This window comes from Myotis brandtii, unplaced genomic scaffold (assembly GCF_000412655.1).
Source record: "Myotis brandtii unplaced genomic scaffold, ASM41265v1 scaffold132, whole genome shotgun sequence".
NCBI lineage: Eukaryota > Metazoa > Chordata > Mammalia > Chiroptera > Vespertilionidae > Myotis > Myotis brandtii.
This window is the reverse complement of record NW_005354673.1, coordinates 1,503,511-1,526,341: the sequence shown is the minus strand read 5'-3', so window position 1 is coordinate 1,526,341 and position 22,831 is coordinate 1,503,511. Positions and strand designations below refer to the sequence as shown.

General features: G+C 36.2%; 1 protein-coding gene across 7 annotated transcripts in view; it reads right to left on the bottom strand.

The window, feature by feature from the left end:
* CEP128 (centrosomal protein 128kDa) overlaps window positions 1-22,831 on the bottom strand; it is a 342,764-nt gene that overhangs the window by 239,098 nt on the left and 80,835 nt on the right. For all 7 annotated transcript variants that reach the window (XM_005860142.2, XM_014534684.1, XM_014534685.1 and 4 more), the window contains 4 exons: window positions 16,854-16,937; window positions 15,217-15,291; window positions 13,523-13,655; window positions 6,286-6,437 (listed from right to left, as the gene is read on the bottom strand). In XM_005860142.2, the coding sequence (XP_005860204.2) occupies window positions 6,286-6,437; window positions 13,523-13,655; window positions 15,217-15,291; window positions 16,854-16,937 (444 nt within the window). The remainder of the gene's footprint in view (window positions 1-6,285; window positions 6,438-13,522; window positions 13,656-15,216; window positions 15,292-16,853; window positions 16,938-22,831) is intronic.

Genomic DNA, 22,831 nt, shown 5'->3' with positions numbered 1-22,831 from the left:
GTATGCATGTCTATAAGCCTAACCAATGGACATAGGCACTGGGGGGTGGGGGGTAGGGGGTGAGGGCATGAGTGGGAGGTTGTGGGGGCAATGGGGAGAGAAGGACACATATGTAATACCTTAATCAAAAAAAAAAAAAAGACTGCACATACCCAAGGCTGCATCCTCTGAGAAGTGACTGCACACTATAGGAGAAAATAGGTTTCACTGAACTACCCCAAACAATTCACTAAACAAATAAAACAAAAAAACAACAGACCCCAGAAATGGGGTGTGAATCAGTGTCCAGACATAATACACTACATTGTATTAACAGGAAGACCTCTTCTCCACTAGATTTGACAAATTTAGCCTGTCTATAAAGTTTTGCTGCAAATATTTGTTTTCTTTATAATCTAATCTGATTAAAATTATTTAGTACTCGGATGATACCTTATTTTACAACATGCACCTAGATAAGGAAGAAATCTATACTAATAAAAGGTTAATATGCTAATTAGACTGGATAGACTGGACGTCTTCCAAAGCCACGGTGGCGGGGTCCGATGCAGAGGCGGTTAGGGGTGATTAGGCCGCAGGGGAGAGCGGTTAAGGGTGATCAGGCCGGAAAGGCAGAGTGGTTAGGGGCGATACGGCTGGTAGGGGAGAGCAGTTAGGAATGATCAGGCCGGCAGGCAGAGGCGGTTAGGGGCGATCAGGCAGGCAGGCAAGTGAGCCGTTAGGAGCCAGTGGTCCCGGATTGTGAGAGGGTGCAGGCCGGGCTGAGGGAGTCCCCTACTTCCGTGCACGAATTTCGTGCACTGGGCCTCTAGTTATTAAGATAAAAAGAAGTACAACAATGATACCGTTGAAATTAGCTAGTTATTAATAATAGAAAAGGAGCAAAGGGAAGGCCAGACATTATAGGCAAGTTCCCTGCAAATCACTGGGAAAGAGGACTGGACAAAGGGAAGATAGATGCATGCCCAGTAAAGTTGGGGTGACAGGCAATCATACCAGGGGAAAAGGTTGTTGGCCAGAATGGGCATGGCCACTGCAAGCCCTTGAAGATTTGGGATACTTAACCCCTAAACAAAGAAATTTTTGATCTCAGGAAACAAGTTTTCTCAAGGAAACTTGTCTCCTGGCTTGTGGGGTTCTTTTGCTACTACTTCTCTGCATTTGCCCATATGGCCCACAGCCATAGGGACCCCACCCACAATGGACTAATAGACTGTAACTACCCTGAGGCTGAATTGGACCCTGCTCCAACATTGAAAGGAAACTCTGGACATTGGCTTTGCTTCTACCTTTACTGAAACTCCAGCTACAATTCTTCTATGACTGGACTAAGGAAAATGGGATTTTAGAAACCGAGGGAAGCAATTCCATAGAAATAAAGCTTTCTACCATATCTCATCCTCCCATGGGGGTCTCTGGAAATGATTATTCCAGGGGCACCCCAAGAACCCCACTTCCAACGCAGTGGAGATAGGAAATAGGAAATAGGAAATTGAGACAGGGTAATTAAGATGACTAAGACCATATAGGCCTTTAAGAAGGGTTTCAAAGTAGTATTGAATGGGGCATTATTGCATAGTAAAGTAGACAGCTTTATATAAGAAATGCAAGAATCAAAAGAGTTTAACCGCCCTAACTGGTTTGGCTCAGTGGATAGAGCGTAGGCCTTCGGACTGAAGGGTCCCGGGTTCGATTCCAGTCAAGGGCATGCACCTTGGTTGGGGGCACATCCCCAGTAGGGGGTGTGCAGGAGACAGCTGATCGATGTTTCTCTCTCATCAATGTTTCTAACTCTCTATCCCTCTCCCTTCCTCTCTGTAAAAAATCAATAAAATATATATATTTTTAAAAAAGAGTTTAACCTAAAAACATGGTAAAAGGACCCTTCTTTCAGTTCCTACTGTACTAATCATTTTTAAAAAGTTACTATCGAGCCCGGCTAGCTCAGTCGGTAGAGCATGAGACTCTTAAAAAGTTACTATCGCCCTAACCGGTTTGGCTCAGTGGATAGAGCATCGGCCTGCGGACTGAAGGTCCCAGGGTTAGATTTCGGTCAAGGGCATGTACCTTGGTTGCGGGCACATCCCCAGTAGGAGGTGTGCAGAAGGCAGCTGATCGATGTTTCTCTCTCATCGATGTTTCTAACTCTCTATCCCTCTCCCTTCCTCTTTGTAAAAAATCAATAAAATATATATTTTTTTAAAAAGTTACTATCGATTACCATTTGTTCTCCACTACCCTTTCTCTTCTTAAAAGTAAATGTTGGCATTAAGTCCTAAGTTTATGCTAATCTATAATCATGTCAGTTGTCACTCAATTATCACTTTCAACAATTAATCTAAATTATGTACAGCACTTTGTTTTTTTTCTTTCTTTGAAGTTCATTGAATTTAAAAGTCAAATTTTTTTTCCAAGAAGAATAAATTGATGGAAGATGGAGGCTGAGATTAAATCAGGGGGAATCATTGATCAAGGATGCTTGAAATTCTTATGAATACAAATAGCCTATCAAGGTTAATGAGGTTCAACTCAAGTTTAGAGGGGAAAAAAATGCACTCAGTATTTTCTATGCACATACAGATTTAAAATCTTAGGTACAATTTGAAAGGTAAATTATGCAAACTCAAACATAGCTTTCATTTGGGTTTTTTACAAGCTATTTTCACTGTTTTTCCCCCAGTGTAAAATAACTGCTTAAAATATATATTCTGGATCAACAAAAACTAATGCAATTAGTGAGAAAGAGCAAAGGTCCTCTTGAATACTGACAACTCTTCCAGAAATTATGTGCTTTTAAGGAATGACTGGACAACAATGTTAGCTTTAAAATATAACCATAAAAAATGCTCTTTAGTATTTTATTTCAGTCAACAATCATTCATTCAGTGCCCAATATGGGTAAGACAATAAAGGAGAGCACAAAGGGATTCAGAGGCAAGACCTGGTCCTTAACCCACACTCATCAATGATCTGAAAAGAGATGCCTTTAATTCATAAGTGGCTCCCAGAATGCCACAAGTTTGAATTGTAAATTCAATGCATACTGGTAAATGGCCAGGAGCAAAATCTTTGCACAGCAACATATCAAACGAAAATGTAAACAGAAGATTGAGCATCAGAGTGAAAGCAGAGAAGATTGTTAGAAAGACCAAAAAAAAAGTCAGTTCAACACATTCCAGAAATGAAGAAAGAATCTGGTGAAGTAAACATGATTTCTGCTTACAAGAACTCTGTAAAAAGAGATGGAGGGTGGGGAAGCCTTACCATAGGCATGAACAAACAGTCCTTTAGACATCATTTTTCTCTGATTCTGTGTTCATCAAGCAATTTTTTGGTTACTAATTCAGCTTTCCAAAACCCAGGTATAGAAAATTGAGAGACTAGTGCTCTGCATAGGAGAATAGTAATTAAATATCAGTATAGGCCTCCAGCAGGGTACATCAATGAACTGGCACTCTTATATATTGCTCTCTTGTGAGTTTTACTGTTAATATGAACCAGACTCCCAGATCACATTAATTCTAGGACACAGAAAACTCAAGTTTCCAGATGTGAGGATGAGGCCTTCATGCACAATGTCCACTAAGGTAAGGAAGGACATCAGAGTTTAATCTGTCTTCATACCAGGGAAGCTTTCTTCTGCAGCCCCATTTCTCCTTTATTTCAACCCATTTTTAAATCTTAAAAAAAATATCCCAGATGACTTTAATACAGTGTGAGAAAGATGCCATAAGAACACCAGAGATGTGGGCAAAGGATGGTTCAGGAGGAAGGATTATGGCTTGTAATTGATATAATCCAAGAATGCTTCAGAAAGAATAAGGTTTAGGATTTGCACAAAAGAAGGACATTACAGAAGCAGTGGATAACTGGAACAAAGAAAAAACAGATGGGATTAGGGAAGTTTAAGAAAAAATGAGTTGACAAACTGTGTTTGAGTTTCTGTAGGAGAGGTGTTAGAAAGTCAAGTAAAGGATAAAGACAATGATCAAACAAACTAAAAGGCATGTAACTATATAAATGTTCTTGAGGCTGACCAATAATCTCATTCTGTGCATCTTATTTATATTTGGCCCTTAAAAAACAACTAAAGAAGATTAATTTACATTTTTTATAGAATGTATAATACCCCATATAACCTAAAACTTTCTAAAAATAAAGCAGAGATTACCAGTAAATGCTTTTGAATTAAATTTCAATAAAATTCCCAAATATTGGGAGTTAAATTGATCCATGATTTATCTCTCACAAAGTCTACACTAGATTTCACTAATAGCTTGGGAATAAAGATATTCAATGGGCCTCCACAAGGTATGAAATACAAACAAGTCATAATCATAAGTGTCACTAAATCTGAAACAACTGATGTAATTTAATTATTTCATTTTTGAAAATAAGAAAAAAAAATAAAACTGGTTAATAGTTATTTCTTCCAAGATGAACGATGTCTTTTTATTACTACCTTTTCAATGGCAACTGGGGAAAAACTCTTTTATCATCCAAAAGGATTTTGAATTAGACTTGAGACAAACTCAAAGAATTTTCTGCATCAATTTTAGAATGTCACCTGCATAGGGAAAAGGAAATCTGCTGGGTTTTTGTTCACTGCTATGTCACTAGCATTTAGAATAGTACCTAGCACATAATAGACAGTCATTAAGTATTTGATTTGTGAGTAATGTTCAACCTCTCTTTCCAATTGTTTTTCATATTCAAAGATCTTTTTTCAATTTATTCCATTAGTGGTAAATGAAACACACACATACAATGGAAAGGAAGGAAAGAAGAAAGGGGAGGGAAGGAGGGATGGAAGAAGGAGAGACCAACATGTGGTCATAAACAGCTTAGCAATGAGATTTTCTACCTTTGATCTTCATTAGTATATTTTTTAAAAAACACTTAATTTTGGCAAAATAATCATATTTTAGCACTTCTGTCAGCAGGATCAAAGGCTACAATAATATCCATGAAAAAAACTTTAAAAGCCCTACAATTACAAATGCTCTGAGAATATTTCTGATAAGAAATTATTAAACATGTAGAGGGCTTTGCAAAGAGTATGTCAATATTTCATTATCTTTACAATTTGAATCTTGAACCAAATCTAAAATACATTTTCTATTGACTCAATGAAAAGATGAAAGAGAAACTAGACTAGAGTCACATTAAATATTTCCTTTGGATGATATAAAGTTTGATGTTTTTAACAGCAATTTTCTAACTTTTATTATAATTTAGGAACTCTTCAAATGTGGCAACTTATTACAAGTAAAACACAGCTTCACTAATAAAACCACACAGAGGACTGATACAGATCTACTAGTACTTCCAAGTGTGTCATCCATTTTTGACCTAATTTGCATAATGATAATTGAAATTAAGCCATTTTCTTTAAATGAAGTTCTTTCCTTTGATTTTTAATATTTTCTGATAATTACCCCATCTGTGCCAGAAAAAAGGTGAGCAGGAAATGGTAGCTGCCTACTTACACTTCACTCATGGTTACATCATTCACAATTATTATACAATCCTGAATTAATACAGACATCACAACTCTCCCTCATGCAGAACAGCTAGAGATTTGAAAGCCTGTATGGTTTCAAAGATGAAATGTCAGTAATACCTTTCTGCTGTGCCTTCTGCCATTTTCACCCCCAAAATAAATGATACTTCACTGTTCCTTCAGAGAAGAATGGTCCCTTCCATCTGTAGGAAGAGCTCGATTGATACTAGAACAAAAATATTTTCAAGTTTAATAGATTCCTGTCTGTGAGATCCAAATGAAAAAGAAATGAATCCATAGAAATTTCTATATAACTTTACATTATCTATACCCAAACTAGCATTCATAAAATATCACAATCTATAATAATAAAAGCATAATATGCTAATTAGACTGGATGTCCTTCCGGATGAAGCCGGGGCTGCAAGGGAAGCCTGGGTGTTTCAAGTTTAATAGATTCCTGTCTGTGAGATCCAAATGAAAAAGAAATGAATCCATAGAAATTTCTATATAACTTTACATTATCTATACCCAAACTAGCATTCATAAAATATCACAATCTATAATAATAAAAGCATAATATGCTAATTAGACTGGATGTCCTTCCGGATGAAGCCAGGGCTGCGAGGGAAGCCTGGGTGTCAGCAGCCAGAGGAAGGAAAGCCTACTCTTGCATGAATTTCGTGCACTGGGCCTCTAGGCGTCATATAAAATATGCATTAAGCAATTCTGTGAAACAAAACTAAAGTCCTTTGAATATGGCTTAAAACCAGCAAAGTCACCTCCACTTGTGCTGCCAAATGTGCTTTCTCCTGGTCTTTCCGCTCCATGCACCGCTTCGCTTCTTCCAGCTCAGAGGCCATGGCACTGAAGCTCAGCTGGACTCTTAGCTCCGACATCTGCTTCTCCAGATTCTCTTTTTCTCGCTCAACACCTTCAAAGAAAAAACGTAAAGCTTGATGGCTGTTCTTTATTCTCAGAAGAATGTACTTTCAAATGGTACAAAGCCTTGATGTTTTAATATTCCAGCTAACATAATCCACTTATTTAACACTGTCACTCAACAGACTTCATGATTTGTCAGTCTATTGTTTCAAGTCTCATGCAGTTTTCTACAATATTATTCCACTTTAATACTAAAACTTAAAACATTATCTGCTTTCCAGTACAATTTATTTCAGGAAAATCCTAAACCTTTCTTTTCCTTTCATTTTCCTTACATCCCCACATTACCTTCAAAGTCTATCAAAAATTCTGAAAGAATTTTCAACTTAGCTACTTCCAACTGAAGTTACTGAAGTTCACACAACAAAATACTTTTCTTGCAACATAAACACATGATGCTGTTGACTCTGACTGTGCATGACCACTCGTTTACTAATTCTGGGGACTACTACCTGAAATTATGTCACTGAACAATAAAAGTGACTTAGTATTTAGCTCAACATGAGATACTTGGTCTATGATGCAGAGCACACTTTAACACCATCATCTTCAGAGGTAAATAACGCAAAGACCCTTTCTCAATGAGCTTGCAGTACAAGAATAGAATCAAGACATAAAGAACTTCCTTGAATCTAAGACAGCCGTGGGCAAACTACGGCCCTCCGTACCCTTTTATGTAATGATGTTTACTTTGAATTTATAAGTTCATACCCTTTTTTGTAATGATGTTTACTTAGAATTTATATTAGTTCACACAAACACTCCATCCATGCTTTTGTTCCGGCCCTCCGGTCCAGTTTAAGAACCCATTGTGGCCCTCGAGTCAAAAAGTTTGCCCACCCCTGATCTAAGATGTCAAAAATTGGAACATATACATTTAAAACTACTGTTTTTCCAATAGTTTCCTTTCCAGAAAAGGAAAGATGGAAAGAAATACTACCAAATCAAATTTCTAGATCATTTATAAGACACATTCAAATTTTAGAAATATCAAAATGTTTCAAACAGAAATAGTAAAGTGTTTAAAATGTCCAATGTCCTTTGGATGGAAGGTACAGAGGCATTTTAATAGCATGATAAGAACACTGACAAATACTATATAGATATTCCTGTATAGCATAATGGTTATTATACAGAAATAGTCCAAAGAACAGAGTGATTAACTCTATCTTAGTGAAAAACTGAAGTAGGAAGAATTGGGAACTAAGTTAGATTTAAATAACAGATACTAAATTCCACCAGGCAAAGGAGATGCAGTTGGGGTGATATTTCAGGGAAAGAAAACAGCATAAAGCACTGAGATACAAAATTATATTTAATATTCAGGTAAATGCACATACAGTAGCTTTATGTAGCAGACACATATGAGGGAGGGGAAGAGGGTCAGTAGGGAGTAAGGCATTGCTAGAAAGCTTAGAATTTATCCTATAGATCAGGAATTAGCAAACATTTTCTGTAAAAGGTCAGATAATAAATATTTTAGCCATGATCTCCGGCACAACTACTCAGCTGTACCTCTGTATTGCAAAAATAACCTACACAGTACATAAATGACTGGGAGCAACTGTATTCCAATGAAGTTTATTTACAAAAGTCTGGATTTGGCCCATGGGCCATACTTGACCCACCCCTGCTAGGTCTACAACCTAAAAATATGCATATTTGTTTAAGTGTAAATGTATTTATTCATTTTACAACTATATGTATTCATTAATTTTATAAGTGCTTTATCTCATTAATATCTATACTAATAAAATCCTAGGTGGCTCTTGCGCCCTCGCATCATCACAAGATGGTCTCCCCCATGTTGTCACAAAATGGCCACCACAAGATGGCCACCCCACGTCATCATAAGATGGCCGCCACAAGATGGCCGGCCCCACGTGCCACAAGATGGCTGGCAAGGGAGGGCAGATGTGGGCAATCAGGCCAGCAGGGGAGGGCAGTTGGGGGTGACCAGGCCAGAAGGGGAGGGCAGTTGGGGGTGACCAGTCCAGCAGGGGAGGGCAGTTGGGAGCAACCAGGTCTGCAGGGGAGGGAAGTTGGGGGCGATCGGGACAGCAGGTGAGCAGTTAGGCATAAATCAGGTTGGCAGGGGAGCAGTTAGGGGGTGATCAGGCAGGCAGGCAGAAGTGGTTAGGGGCAATCAGGCAGGCAGGCAGGCGAGTGGTTAGGAGCCAGCAGTCCTGGATTGTGAGAGGGATGTCCGACTGCTGGTTTAGGCCCGATCCCGCAGTCAGCCATCCCCCGAGGGGTCCCAGATTGGAGAGGGTACAGGCTGGGCTGAGGGACACCCCCCACTGCCTGTGCACAAATTTCATGCACCAAGCCTCTAGTATATGTATATGTGTACACATATAACATCTATATCTCCTAATATATATCTATTAATATATATGTTTTATAATATATAATAATATGTACATGAACAATAATATTAGTATGAGTATATGTCATATAAAATATGGAGATAATACATATAAATACATATATAAACACATATATGTATATGCATATTTTATGAAGTATATATATTGGTGTTTAGATATATAATATTTTGGTATGTTTCATAATATAGATACATATAAAATAGTAGCATATAAGATATATACACATACCTACATATATAATGAAACATTAACCAAATTAAAATACTTAAAACTGAAGGTATAAAACATAAATAATGTCACAAACACTCCTCCCACGTCCAGAGGATTTTTCATACACTTCATTTTAAACAGTGATGGGTTAGTAAAGGATAGCAGATAAGAGCTCAAGTTTGGAGAGAAAAAGATTTGGGTCTGCTACATCCCACAAATGTGACCTTAGGCAAGATACTCGGTTACTTTGTTCCTCAGTGGTTTGTTGTTGTTTTTTTTGTTTTTTTTTAATAATTAAAAGGGAAACAAAAATAGTACTTTTCTCGTAGAGTAGTTGTGAGAACTAAAGGAGACAATGTAAAATGAGTAGTATAATGCCTTGTATGTAGTTAGAGCTCAATAAATTATAGTGGGAGGTTTTAATCAAGAGAATAAATTGAATGGTTTGTGTGTTTGAAGGGTACCTGTGGCAGCAGTAAAGAAGACAGATTACAGAGGAACTAGAATAAGACAAGTAAAGAGGGTAATTTAGATGAGATGAAGCATGCCTCCACTGGGGAAGTGGGAATGAAAAAGAGCGTAGGGAACATTTAAGAGATATCAGGATCTATAAATAGACAGGATATCAGGACAAATTAGATGGAGGGAAGAAGGAATAATTTTGAATTTTCTTTGTATTTTAGGCTTGGATATCTGGATAAAGGAGGATGCCATCAATTGAGATAGGAAACAAAACGGATTTTGAGGAAAAAGTGAATTCAGATTTAAATCTGTTGACTGAGCAACTATGGAAGAGCACATAGAGATGTCCAGTGAGCAACCCCATCGGGAGGGCTGAAGGGTAGGAGAGGGAGTAGAGCGGAACGTAGTGATCATTTATAGGTGATAGTAAAGCAGAAGACTAAATAAGAGAAGTAGTAAGTGAGAAAAGCCATAAGTAGGATTCTGGACATCACCAGCATTTAAAGGACAAACTGTGAACAAAGGGGAAAGATTTGAATGGAAGGAATGAAAACAAGGCAGGAAAGGATAGGAGCTCTGAAGTCAGTGGAAGAGTTCCAAACAGGAAGAGCAAATAAACAGGGGTCAAGAAAGGGAAGTAATGGCAAGAGTCCTTGAATTTGACTGTGGAGAACGTTAGTAAACTAAGCAGTCAATTTTAGAAGAAAGGAGGAAAGCCTTTTGTAGTGGGCGGAGGAACACACAGCAGCCAAAGTGTGACAATGAGTGTCATTTCTTATGTACAATTTTTAAAAAGTAATACAAATATGTTATAAAGATGAAAACTGTAGAATTGTTAAAAGAAGGTAAAGAAGGTCATTATCACATTAATAATAAAACTTTTAAATTTTTTAAACCCTGGTAAATAGTTCAGAAAAGAGATTCTTCTAGTTCTTAAAGATTTACACCAAAAATAACTAGATATTATGAGGAAATAAAACTTACAACAAATGTACCATAGAGTCTCTTTTTCTAAAAAAAATGAGAGTCCCTATATGCATCATTACAAAAATCTGGTGAATAATCTAATATTAAAATAAACTCAAAAACAAAGTTTAATATATTTGACATTATATATATATAATAAATATGTAGAAACATCACATAAAGCTTAGGCAAACTTAATGGCATGAAAATATATTAAGATATATAGCCCTGGCTGGTGTAGTTCAGTTGGGTAGAGAGTCACCCAGTACACCAAAAGGTGTACTCTCTCTCTAAAATAAAAACATATCCTCAAATGAGGATAAGAAAAAAAATACATACATATATATACTAGTATATTGATAGGTATGCTACAGTTTGCCATCCAGTGAAAATTTTCTGGCAATGTGTAAATTCTAACATAGGCAACATACTGAGTTATGTGTAGGGAATATGAAAAAATATTTACCTTCCCTGACTTTGATAATATACAGCAAATGCTTACGAGAGTTCCTCCAGTAAGTTAGGCATTGGAATAGGAAATCTCATAATTAATGTAATTTCCAAGCCAAACAATCAGGACTAGTGTATTAGAAATCATTATAAAATCTCAATGTCACTATTTCTGTTTAACCTGAACTTTCAAAAAGAAATATATCTAGAATCACTAGACTCCACCACCTAGATCCAGACCTCCACTAACTGAAAGGCTATTCTAACACTCCTCAAACACAAAGTATTCCTAATTCACAAAGGAAAAAAAGTCATATGATTCATGAGTACTTCTGCTATGTGATTAATTTTTGTTACCAATCTCCAGATAACAAAAAGTAGATCTTAAATTTAATTGTAAATATAGAAAACTGAGATAAGACAAAGTAAAAAAATAAAACATAAAGGTATTTTAAATTTAAATATAAGAACAAGTACGTACACACACACACACACACACACACACACACACACACACACACATATTTAGGCAAAGTAGTAGGAAACTGGAAAAATTCCACTACTGGCTTTGCTGGCCCTTTCTAAGAGAAAGCTCCATGACATAAACAGGTTTGACAACTGAAATGTGTTTAAAAATCAAAAAGAAAGACATTAAAATTGGATATTAAGTACAGCCAACAAACAAGTAAAATTTGAAATTAAAAACACAATACCATGTATATTAGCATCCAAAAGTTAAATATGTATGTATAAATCTAACAAAATTTATATGAGGAAAACTAAAAAACTCTGATGAAAAAAATCAAAGATGAACAAAATAAATGGAGAGATATTCCATGTTCATAGATAAGAAGACTCAATACTGTCAAAATGTCAGTTCTTCTCAACCTAATCTACAGACTCAATGCTAATCCCAGCAAGTTATTTTGTGGATATAGATGAACTGATTAGTTATATGGAGACCAAAGGATCCAGAATAGCCGATACACTATGGAAAAAGAAGAGCAAAGCTGGAGGACTGACACTACCCAACTTCAAGAATTACTATAAAGCTACAGTAAATCAAACAGAGCAGCACTGGTGGAAAAAACAGATCAATGGGACAGAATAAAAAGTGAACTGATCTTTGACAATGAAGCAAAAGCAACACAATGACAGTTTGAAAGATTCTAAATATACTCCTAGCATACGATCCAACAATCACATTCTTTGGTATTTACTAAAAGAAGTTGATAAGATGTCCACACAAAATCTGTACTCAGATGTTTAGTTTGCTCATAACTGGTAAAACTTGGAAGCAAACAAGATGGCCTTCATAGGATGTAAACTGTGAATGTAAACTGTGGTACATCCAGACAATGTTTAAAAAAGAGACAGAGAGAGAACTACCAAGTCATTAAAATACATAAAGGAAACTTAAAGGCACATTATTAAGTAAAAGAAACCAATTTGAAAAATTATATACCATATGATTCCAACTATATAAGAATTTGGAAAGGCAAAACTATGGAGACAGTAGAAAGATCAGTGGTTGTCATGTGTTTAGGGGGAGAGAGAGAGATGAATATGTGGAACACAGAGGATTTTCAGGGCAATAAAAACTACTCTATCCTATATAATAAAAGCCTAATATGCCAATCGACCGAACAGCGGAACGACCAGCGGAACAACTGGTTGCTATGACACGCACTGACCACCAAGGGGCAGATGTTCAACACATGAGCTGCCCCAGGCTGCAGGCCCAAGGCCAGCCAAAAAGGGTGCAAGTGGAGCCCCCCAATCACCCCGCTGGTCGCCTCACAGAGGGAGGCGACTGGTGTTGGCAGCAGGAGGCAGGGCTGGCGAGCGGGCAGTGCCAGGCCAACCAAGGCGAGTGCCATCAGGGGCCCTCTGATCGCCCCACTGGTCACCTTACAGATCGGCCCTGATTGCCGGCCAGGCCTAAGGACCCTACCCATGCACAAATTTTGTGCACCAGGCCTCCAGTGATACTATAAAGGTGGTTAGACGTCATTATATATTTGTCTAATCTCAGAATGCACAACACCAAGAGTGAATCCTAATGTAAACTATGGACTTTGGAAGACAATGACACATCGGTGTAGGTGCATCAGTTATAACAAACTTTCCCTCTTGGGGGATGTTAATGGGGGAGGCTACCCATGTGTGTGAGTAAAGGGTATATGGGAAATCTCTGTACCTTTTGCTCAATATTGCTATAAACACAAAGCTAAAAAATAAAGTTTACTTTTAAAATAATTGGATACTACATTATTATCTTGTTTGAAAACCTTGTGGTAGATAAAGAAATAGATAAGATACCCTAACTGGGTAGCTCAGTTGGTTAGAGCATCATCCTGATATGCCAAGGGTGTGGTTAGGGCACATATAAGAAGCAACCAATGAATGCATATATAAGTGGAACAACAAGTCGATGTTTCTATCTATCTATCTATCTTTCAAATCAATTAAAAATAATAATAATAAAAAAGATAGGTTGACAAAAGCACAACATACAGAATGCAATTCTGAAAATGTCAAGTTTTTTAAGAAAGATTTTTTTAAAACCCTACATATTTACAAATCAGAATTATACCTCTCCTAAACCTCCGGTCATCTCCTTGTTCATCCTGACGGTTTGACAGTTGGTTGGAAATCTGAGATACTTGATGTTGTAAACCCTTTCGATCGCCTTCTGCTTTCATAAGTTGTGTACGGAGTTCTTCCACCTAAATACATATAGTCAAAATTAAGTTTTAAAAGTAAAGAAAAAAGAATAATTGAACTCACAGATTATTTTCCTAGGGAAAAAGTTTACTTCTACTGGGCTGTGGCAAGCACAAGTTGAAGCCAAGTTAATTTCCTTGTCATGCCAAACCATGGAATAGTCTCTTGCTCCATTTCTTTATTCCTCTCATTCCTTCCACAAAGAATGAATGTCTTTTCCCCTTCTCTGTGTCTACTGTGACAAAGAATTTGACCACATATTAATAAAACCTTTATTTGGACCTACTACTATTAACCCAAACCACCACCAATTAAATACTGTATGTTTTCATATTTTTCACTTCGTTTATTTCATGTGAACTTGGTCTATTGATTGGTAAAGTGAAGAAAAATGATCACAGTTAGCATATTTTGATATCAAAGTACTGCTCCAAATAAATAAGCAATAAACGCTACTGAATAAACTGTAATCTCCTTGAGATCAAGGGCTATTTTATTCATCTCTGTATTTGTAGAGGCTAGCAAATTGCCTAGCACATCCCAGGTAAGTCCCCAATGAGCATTAAACAAGTTAGCAGTGGCCAAGAGTCAGCTAAAGTCACAATGACAACCCAAACACAGAAATCTCTTACTTCAAAAGATGACATTATAAAGTACAAGTCAAAGTTCCAAAAAAAAACCAGAGTGGAACTAAATACAAATATAAAATTCCAAAAAAGAAAGGCTGAACTCTGCCAACATTAATTCCAATGGACCACTGGCTGCAGAATAAAGCCAAGGAACATTTTTAAAGGTTTTGTAAAACAGGTGAGATAGTGTATTTTCAGCACTAATTGTCAAAGTAATACACTTCTGAACATCTATATGATTTCTGACATCTTTGCCTACCTAGCATATTATGTAATGAGTTATGTAACCCACATTTCAAAACAGAGGAAGGGACAATTGCATTTTATATTAAATACAGGTAGAGAATCAGTTAGTTGGAAAACATAAGCCCTTATCCAACGTATGTAAGATAGCTATTTCAAGTTATTGAACTTTAAATATCAGAAGCGCCAAGCTCCCACTATGGGCTAATAGGCTGCAAAATCTTATGCTTTAAAAGTAAGCCTTGGGTTTGGTTAAAAGGGGGCAGATAGCATCTTGAAAATGTGAATACAAGACAATAATGCATACAAAGTAACCTGAACATGCAAACGTCTGTTTTATGCATTTTGCTGCTTCCTTCACTCTCCAATGCCTCCTTGAGGAAAATTAAGCCCCTGGGAAAATTTTATCTTACACATCCAGTCTCACTTTTACAATGGTTATGCTAAGAGAGATAAGACCAAAGTTGGAGCAGCCATCAGCAAAATACACAGTCACAGTGGAAACTTGGGCTGGTGTTTTTCTCAGAATCTTCCTGAGGATTTCATCTTTCACTTATGTATACTGATATACATTCCTTAGGAAACAATTATTCAAGAGCTAGTTTTTTCCTTTCAAATGACATTTAATAAAGAAGGAAATTCAATCCTGATTTCATTTAAAAGCAGCTTATCATAGCTTGCATAGACTTACCTGATACAAAAGTGTTTCTCTGCTGCCTTCTGACTGATTCAGTAACCTTCGAGACAGCTCCAATTCCTGTTCAAGCTAGAGTGTCAACAAAGAATAAAGAAAAATGTCCAATGGGACACAAGTTCACTAAATTATATGGACACTTAAAGGGCAAAAAGAGGGGAAGTTTTCAGAAGATAATATGGAATAATAAATACCTTGCTATAAACACATATTTAATGTTTCCATTAAAATATGTTAACTACATAACAAAAAGTGAGCCAGACCATACTTCAAAAGGGCTGGGTTCTAAATGGTTCCATCCCAGCTATGACCTTGTTTAAATCTCTTTTCCTTAGGCCTCCTTTCTGTTGCCTCTAAAATAAGGATTGTATATTAAACAACTTCTGAAATTCCTTCCAGTTTGAAACCATTAATAATTCAAATTCTACAGCAATTCTGTCTTTAAATTAGTACATGTATCATATGAACTGAATTAAAATAAAAATTTCAGAAACCCAATGACTCAAAGTATATTTTGTCCAACTGACGATTATTATATTTTATATTCTTAATATTTCCAACATCCATAACATTCCTAAAGTTTTTAAATATCTAAGTTTAGCCCTGGCTGGGTGGCTCAGTTGGTTGGAGCATCGTCCCACACACCAAAGGTTGCAGGTTCACTTCCCAGTCAGTGCACATACCTAGTTGTGGGTTTGATTCCCTGTCAGAGCACATTGGGTTCAGTCCCCAGTAGGGGCACATACAGGAAGCAACTGATTGATGTTTCTCTCACACGTCAATGCTTCTCTCTTCTTCTCCCCCCGCCCCCCCCCTCTTTCCTCTCTCTCAAAATCAATAAAAAACATATCCTTGCCTGGCCATTGTGACTCAGCAGTTGAGCATCGACCTCTGAAGCAAAAGGCCACAGTCCAATTCCCAGTCAGGGCATGTGCCCGGGTTGTGGGTTTGATCCCCAGGAGTACAGGAGGCAGCCAATTGATGACTCTCTCTTATAAATGTTTCTGTTATTTTTTTCTTATCAATGTTTCTATCTTTCTATCCCTCTCCCTTCCTCTCTCTCTAAAACAGCGGTTCTCAACCTGTGGGTCGCGACCCCTTTGGGGGTCGAATGACCCTTTCACAGGGGTCGCCTAAGACCATCAGAAAACACATATATAATTACATGTTGTTTTGTGATTAATCACTATGCTTTAATTATGTTCAATTTGTAACAATGAAAATACATCCTGCATATCAGATATTTACATTACGATTCATAACGGTAGCAAAATTACAGTTATGAAGTATCAACGAAAATAATTTTATGGTTGGGGGTCACCACAACATGAGGAACTGTATTAAAGGGTTGCGGCATTAGGAAGGTTGAGAACCACTGCTCTAAAACATCAACAAAAAACGTATTTTTTAATTTAAAAAAGAAAAGAAAAGGAGAGTGGCCAGATAATAAGGTAGCAAACAACCTGTACATGTTTCTAAGAGCAAGTAGCAAAGTGGCAGAACCTTCAATCCAAGTGACTCCACATCAATCCATAAAGGCTTCATTGAGTTCTAACAAAGGATCTCAGGCACTCAACAAATATCATTGGCCCCAAACAGTACTACACTTTGAAAAATAACTTTCAAAATCTTACTTGGTTCTTCTCAGTTTCAGTTTGTCTTAGCTTGTTTTGCATTACTACCTCATCATCTGTTTTAGCTTCTTGTTTCTTCAATGCCTAGAATGAAAGAGATGGGGAAATGTGTATCAGACAAAAATACATATAAAACTGAAAGACACTATTAGGACTTACTAAGAAAAGGATGAATATGAGTTGTACAACATATATAAAGGAATTACAACCTGCTCATTCACTGCAATCCTAAGAACATTCCAGTTAGAATCAAATATAAGCAAATTCCTAATCTTCCTAATCAATTTTCACTCAGTTTCACCTTTTCCCCATCTTTGGGTATTTTGTTACACAATCAGAAAGTGCAGACAGCTAACAGTTTTCTTGGAAACAAGCAAAGCTTACTGTCTCCTGAAATAATGGTATTTAAAAGTTGTATTATCTGCTCAACTATTTAGATATAATACTAAAAACTAGCTCACTAATTTTCCAAATTATGAAAAAAAACTCATCAAAGTAGAAACATGCTTGTTGCATCATTATTACACATATGACATTTAATCGCAACATATAACTGGCTTTTCAAACCATACTGCACATGGAGGGGGAAAAGCATTCTTTTCTACATTTTTCTCTCATTAATAAAATGGGGGGGGGGGACTAATACAAATGTCAAAAGTTAACCACAAAAGTGTTTGTTTCGGTTTGTTTCTATGTTAAATTTAAGTAAAAATTTATACTTGGAACAATCCTTCATGACATGTAAAAAGCATTCCATTTGTTCAAAAAATGTTTTGACAATCTTAGCATTTAGACTTAGAAGGTGTCTATGTAGAGGCAATCCAAACTGAGAAAACCCAAACTGTCAGAAGTCTTTACCAACAGGCTCTACAGAAAAGCAATTTTTAGGCAAAACAGCAGAACATGTTAAAAACTGTCTTAATATAAGTATAATCAATCATATTCAATTTCATACACTTACATATCTAACAAATGACTTCTATGTGCATTTATAACATGCAATGGACTGTGCTAGGGGCTACTAACATGCATGTATATAAAACAACCATGGCTCCCTACCCATGAGATTACAGCTCTGCCATAGCTCCTACTCCCACTAATAAAAAGTAACTGAAGAAAGAAACATCATCAGAGATTCAGAAGCATGGAACAGACTGATGAATCTCAGAGAAAAGGCAGGGGTGGGGGGTGGGGAGACAGATTAACCAAAGAACTTTATATGCATATATGCATAACCCATGGACACAATAATGTGGTGAAGGCCTGGGGGGGTACAGGGGTGGGATGGAAGGGGTCAACAGGGGAAAAAAAAGGGGACATCTGTAATAATTTCAACAATAAAGATAATTTTTTTAAAAAAAAGAGATATCATCAGAATGAAAAAGACTTTTGGTTTGAGTATAGTAATATTATAACAGTTTTATAGCATTTACCATATCCAGGCATTCTGCTTCTCCTCACATATATTTAAAAAATACATTACATATATTGTAATATAACATTTACTCTTTATGATAATTCCATGCGTTATTACTAAACCCATTTTATGAAGAGGGAAGTTGGAGTACAAGTCGTTGAATAACTTGCCCATTCTAACTAGGTCATTCACCTAGTTAGTGACAGAAACAGGATGTAGACTCAGGCTCTCTGAGGAAATAATATCAACCTTACAGGGTAGATATGAAGACTAAATAATTTTATACTTATAAAGCATTAAAAGGTACAATAAAAGACTATAATAATTACTATAATAACTACTGAATTGTTAACATTGATAAAGTATTATATTTATAATACTTTCAGGTAGCTATCAAGCGATTTTAATATTTGCTTTTGTTCTTCATTGTAGGGTAAAATTTGTAATAATATTTAATTCTATATATACATAATCTATTAAATTTTGACTTGTTGGAAAATTCTCCAGTGAAGAAATTTTTCCATTTTACTAACTGGAATTAATCCATTTCTGTCCCTTTTTTATGATTTCCAAAACTCACATTTTTAAAATCCTATAACACTTTACATAAAAAAAGCAAGTTATATTAACATTTCCCATGTGTTTGCAGACTTCATTTTGATTAAGTGCATTAAGAATATGTTTAACTCACATTTATATGCTTAATTTTACTTACTTAGATAGACATTCAAAATAATCCTTGTTTATCCAGAGGCTTACATTTCCAAAGAGTAATACAAAAGCTTTGGTGTCGCTATGGTGTAAGCTTCAGAAGGCCAGAAACCTCGTCAGGATCACATTTTACTTCTAACACAGGACTTGGCACATTTTAGGTGGCAAACATATATGATTGAATGGATGAATAAATATTCCTTTATAATCTCTGAATAGCAATTTCACCTTGCAGTTGGCTCAGCCAATGCTGTTCATCACATACATGTAAGTTTTCCCAATTTCTCCCACCTTTATTAATTGCCATATTTTCTCAAGCACCAAGTTGTTTTTCTTTATGGGAAAACAATTATCATGGTGGAATAATATTGGAAAATAAATATTTATTTTGAGGTTTAAGTCAAAGAGTTAACCTTTTGTTGTTTCACAAGTCATCATTTTAGTCTTTTCCTTTTTTTTTTTTTTTTTTTTTTTTAGAGAGAGTGGAAGAGACAGGGAGAGAGAAACACACTGATTGGTTGCCTTCTGCATCTGCCCCAGGAGGTGCGGGATGGAGCCTGCAACTGAGGTATGTGCCCTTGACTGAAGTCGAACTCCAGACTCTTCAGTTCAAGGACCGACGCTCCAACCACTGAGGCAAACTGGCTAGGGCTAGTCTTTGCCTTAGTAAAGAAAGCTCATGAATGAGTTCATTTTAATGTTTTTTATTTTTGAAATAATTTAAGTTTACAGAACAGTTGTAAAAATAGCTCCAAGTTACTATATACCCTTCACAGTTGTTCCCTAAAATTAACATATTATATGACCATGGTATGTTTATCAAAACTAAGACATTAACATTGTTGCAAAACCATTAAGCTACAGCCTTTATTCAACTTTCAAATATTCTCTTTTGTACCAAAATCCAATTCAGGGTACTATGGAGCAGCTTCCAATCTGCAAAAGTTTCTCAGTCTGTGAAAGTGTCTCAGTCTTTTCTTGTTTTTTTTTTTTATCTCAACATTTGTGAAGAGATACTCCAGGTAAATTCAGGTCAAGTATTTTATAGAATTTCCCTCAATTTGGGTTTTTCTGATGTCTTCTCATGATTAGACAGGGCTCATAAATTTGGAAGGGGTGTGGAGGATACAACAGAGGTAAGCAGCCTTCTCACGGCATCACATTGCAGGGTACACAATATCAACATGACTCAGGACTGGGGATGTCAAACTTGAGCGCTCAATTAAGGTAAGGTGGTAACTGCCAAATTTCCTTACCATAAAGTTAGTCTCCTTTCCATGCACTATTTGTTAAAAGAGTCACTAAGCTCAGCCCATACTCAAAGAAAAAAAATTAAGCTCCACCTCCCAGAGGAAGAGTTTCAAAGAATGTGTGGAAATATGTTAAAATCACCAAAGTAACTAACAAATATTTAACTAGATTATTTTGAGGCTATGCAAGTATCATTAAAGTTTCACCCACCAATTTTAGCTCAAAGCCAGACCAACTATAACACTATGAGTTCTTTTTGGCCTACAAATTTTCCCCCATCAAACCTTACAGTCTAATGTAACCCAGATTCCTAGTAAGTTAACTCACAGGCCAGTACCCACCAGTAAGCAGAATGTGGAAGCTCTTTGTATTCATCTCAAGATCACCTGCTTACACCAAAAGCATTGAGTGATCTAGAATTTACATAAGGCTACATAGATGTACTCACACTCATCAAAGCCCCATCAAACATTGGGTATCCTCTCCTCTTGGGCAACTCTACTAACCAGAATTACCCTTCTTGCCTGTTCCCCTACATCCTGCCCAGCCTCATTAGTTGTTTCTTTGCTGCTTCTGGACCTTCCCCACAAGCTTCTAAATCTCCCTGTCCAAGTTATGCACAGCAATTTGCCTCTATTCCAGTTCCCAATTTTGAATGCTCATAACCATGCCCAACACTCCCACTTGCCCCACCCTGTAAAGAAAGGACTTGGCAGTTACCAGGAAAGATCCCCTTAAAGGAAAATATGGGAAATAATTACTCTCATTCTCACACTAACAGATATTTAATCTTCATTTCTTATAATCAGTATAAATATTAATTTTACTTGCTGTTAAAGGAATAAAAATCAATAAGCTGAACTTTAATTAATCAAACTGTGTTTTCTATTTCTAGTACATGAAATTATACCCTATAAAAACATAACTCTTCTGGAAGTCAACTGCTCTCTGAAAAATCCAAATTTCCATATGTGTGCTTGTTGAGTAAGAGAACCTCTAATTCCCTTGGATATCTGGGAATCTGCAATAAAACTTCCTTTTCTCCTCAGTTTCCATCTTCAACATCTGACCAGTTATTTATAATAACACTTTTCTAAAATAACATATTTTTCTACTGTAACTCTACTTGGTATCTAAAATGTTGTTTAATACTCTTCTTTTTTATTTCTCCTTTTACTCTAAGGATATGTAAGTCTTGGAAAATTCAGTCAATGAGAATTTAAATCCTATTGTTTTCCGTAGACGAGAAAAAGTGAGATATTGAGGATCAACCCACAGCAAATTACTGCATTTCCACCATATCAGCTAGAAATGACTTTAAGTCTGAACATTATTTCTGCTGCTTCTACACCAAGAGTCAGTAAACAAGGCAAACACACAAACAAAATTCTAGCCCAGAATATTGACCCTGCTTCTTACATTATCTAATTTAAAATGAAAGATGAAAGAAAATCTAACTCTTAAGACCTAGTAAATATATATTAATGCACTTTAAACTTCTGAAAACCCAGACAATACTCAACGAGCAACATTTTAAAAGTAACTGAATTGAAATTAGAAGCCATTTCTTTAAACCTTAATAATAAACTTCAACACATTTACCACCTTTTTAAAATGTATAAGCCTGCAATGGATTTCTTTTCCATTTGACTTAGATCAAGCAGCTTAGAATTATATTAAAACTGACCCAGTAAAAGCAGTTATAAAAAGAGAAAAAAACATGACATGCCAATGAATTTCTATTACCGTTATTTTGCCCTTTAAAGCTTGTTGGGCTTTTTTTTTTTTTTTAAGCAGTATAGCTATAAAGCTATCTATCATGTGCCCTGCTCTAGAATTCAGACTGTCTTTTACACATTTAAGATCACAGCAACAACACCGCGCCTTAATAGAGGGTCCCTAGGGGCACATTTAAATCTTTAATAACAATAATTTTTCTTCTTTTCCTTAAGTGTGCCTATTTCCATTAAAAAGACTAACATTGAGTATTGTCCTACTGCAGTTTTTTAGAGGTAGATTATTCTGAATTCTTAGTTACATTTTTTTTAAAATGCTTCCTTTCCTTCTAGAAAGGAGGGGGAAAGAGAAAAGGAAAATGTAAACATCTTATCTGACCATAAAAACTCCCATAACTTTGACATGATGCATGTTTATCAGGAGGTTCTAAAAAAATAACACACTCAAAAATGTAGAACAAATAGAGAAGTAAAGGCCCTTTGTTTACGTTAAATGGACCAGCAAGCTTGAATAAGAATGATGGAGTTGGAATGAAATAAAGGTCACATCTTAAGTTCCACACAGGCCACTGAAATTTAAAAAAAGAAAAAAAGTGAACATAAGCTTTCCTAATCACTCAGCATGCTCCAGTTGCATGCTTTCGGTCACAAGGGTAAGAACATGTAGATGATTCACTGGTAAACCAACAAGATTATACAAAAACAAGTCTGTGCTCATATTCAACATTAGGTTAGTAACATTATACTTAAAGGTATAAACTTTCAAGTCAGATATTTTTTCCAGTAACAATAAAAAATGAAGAAGCCATGTCATTAATAATTAGAAAAATAGTTGTTCTATTTACCACCTTTTAAAGGTGGTA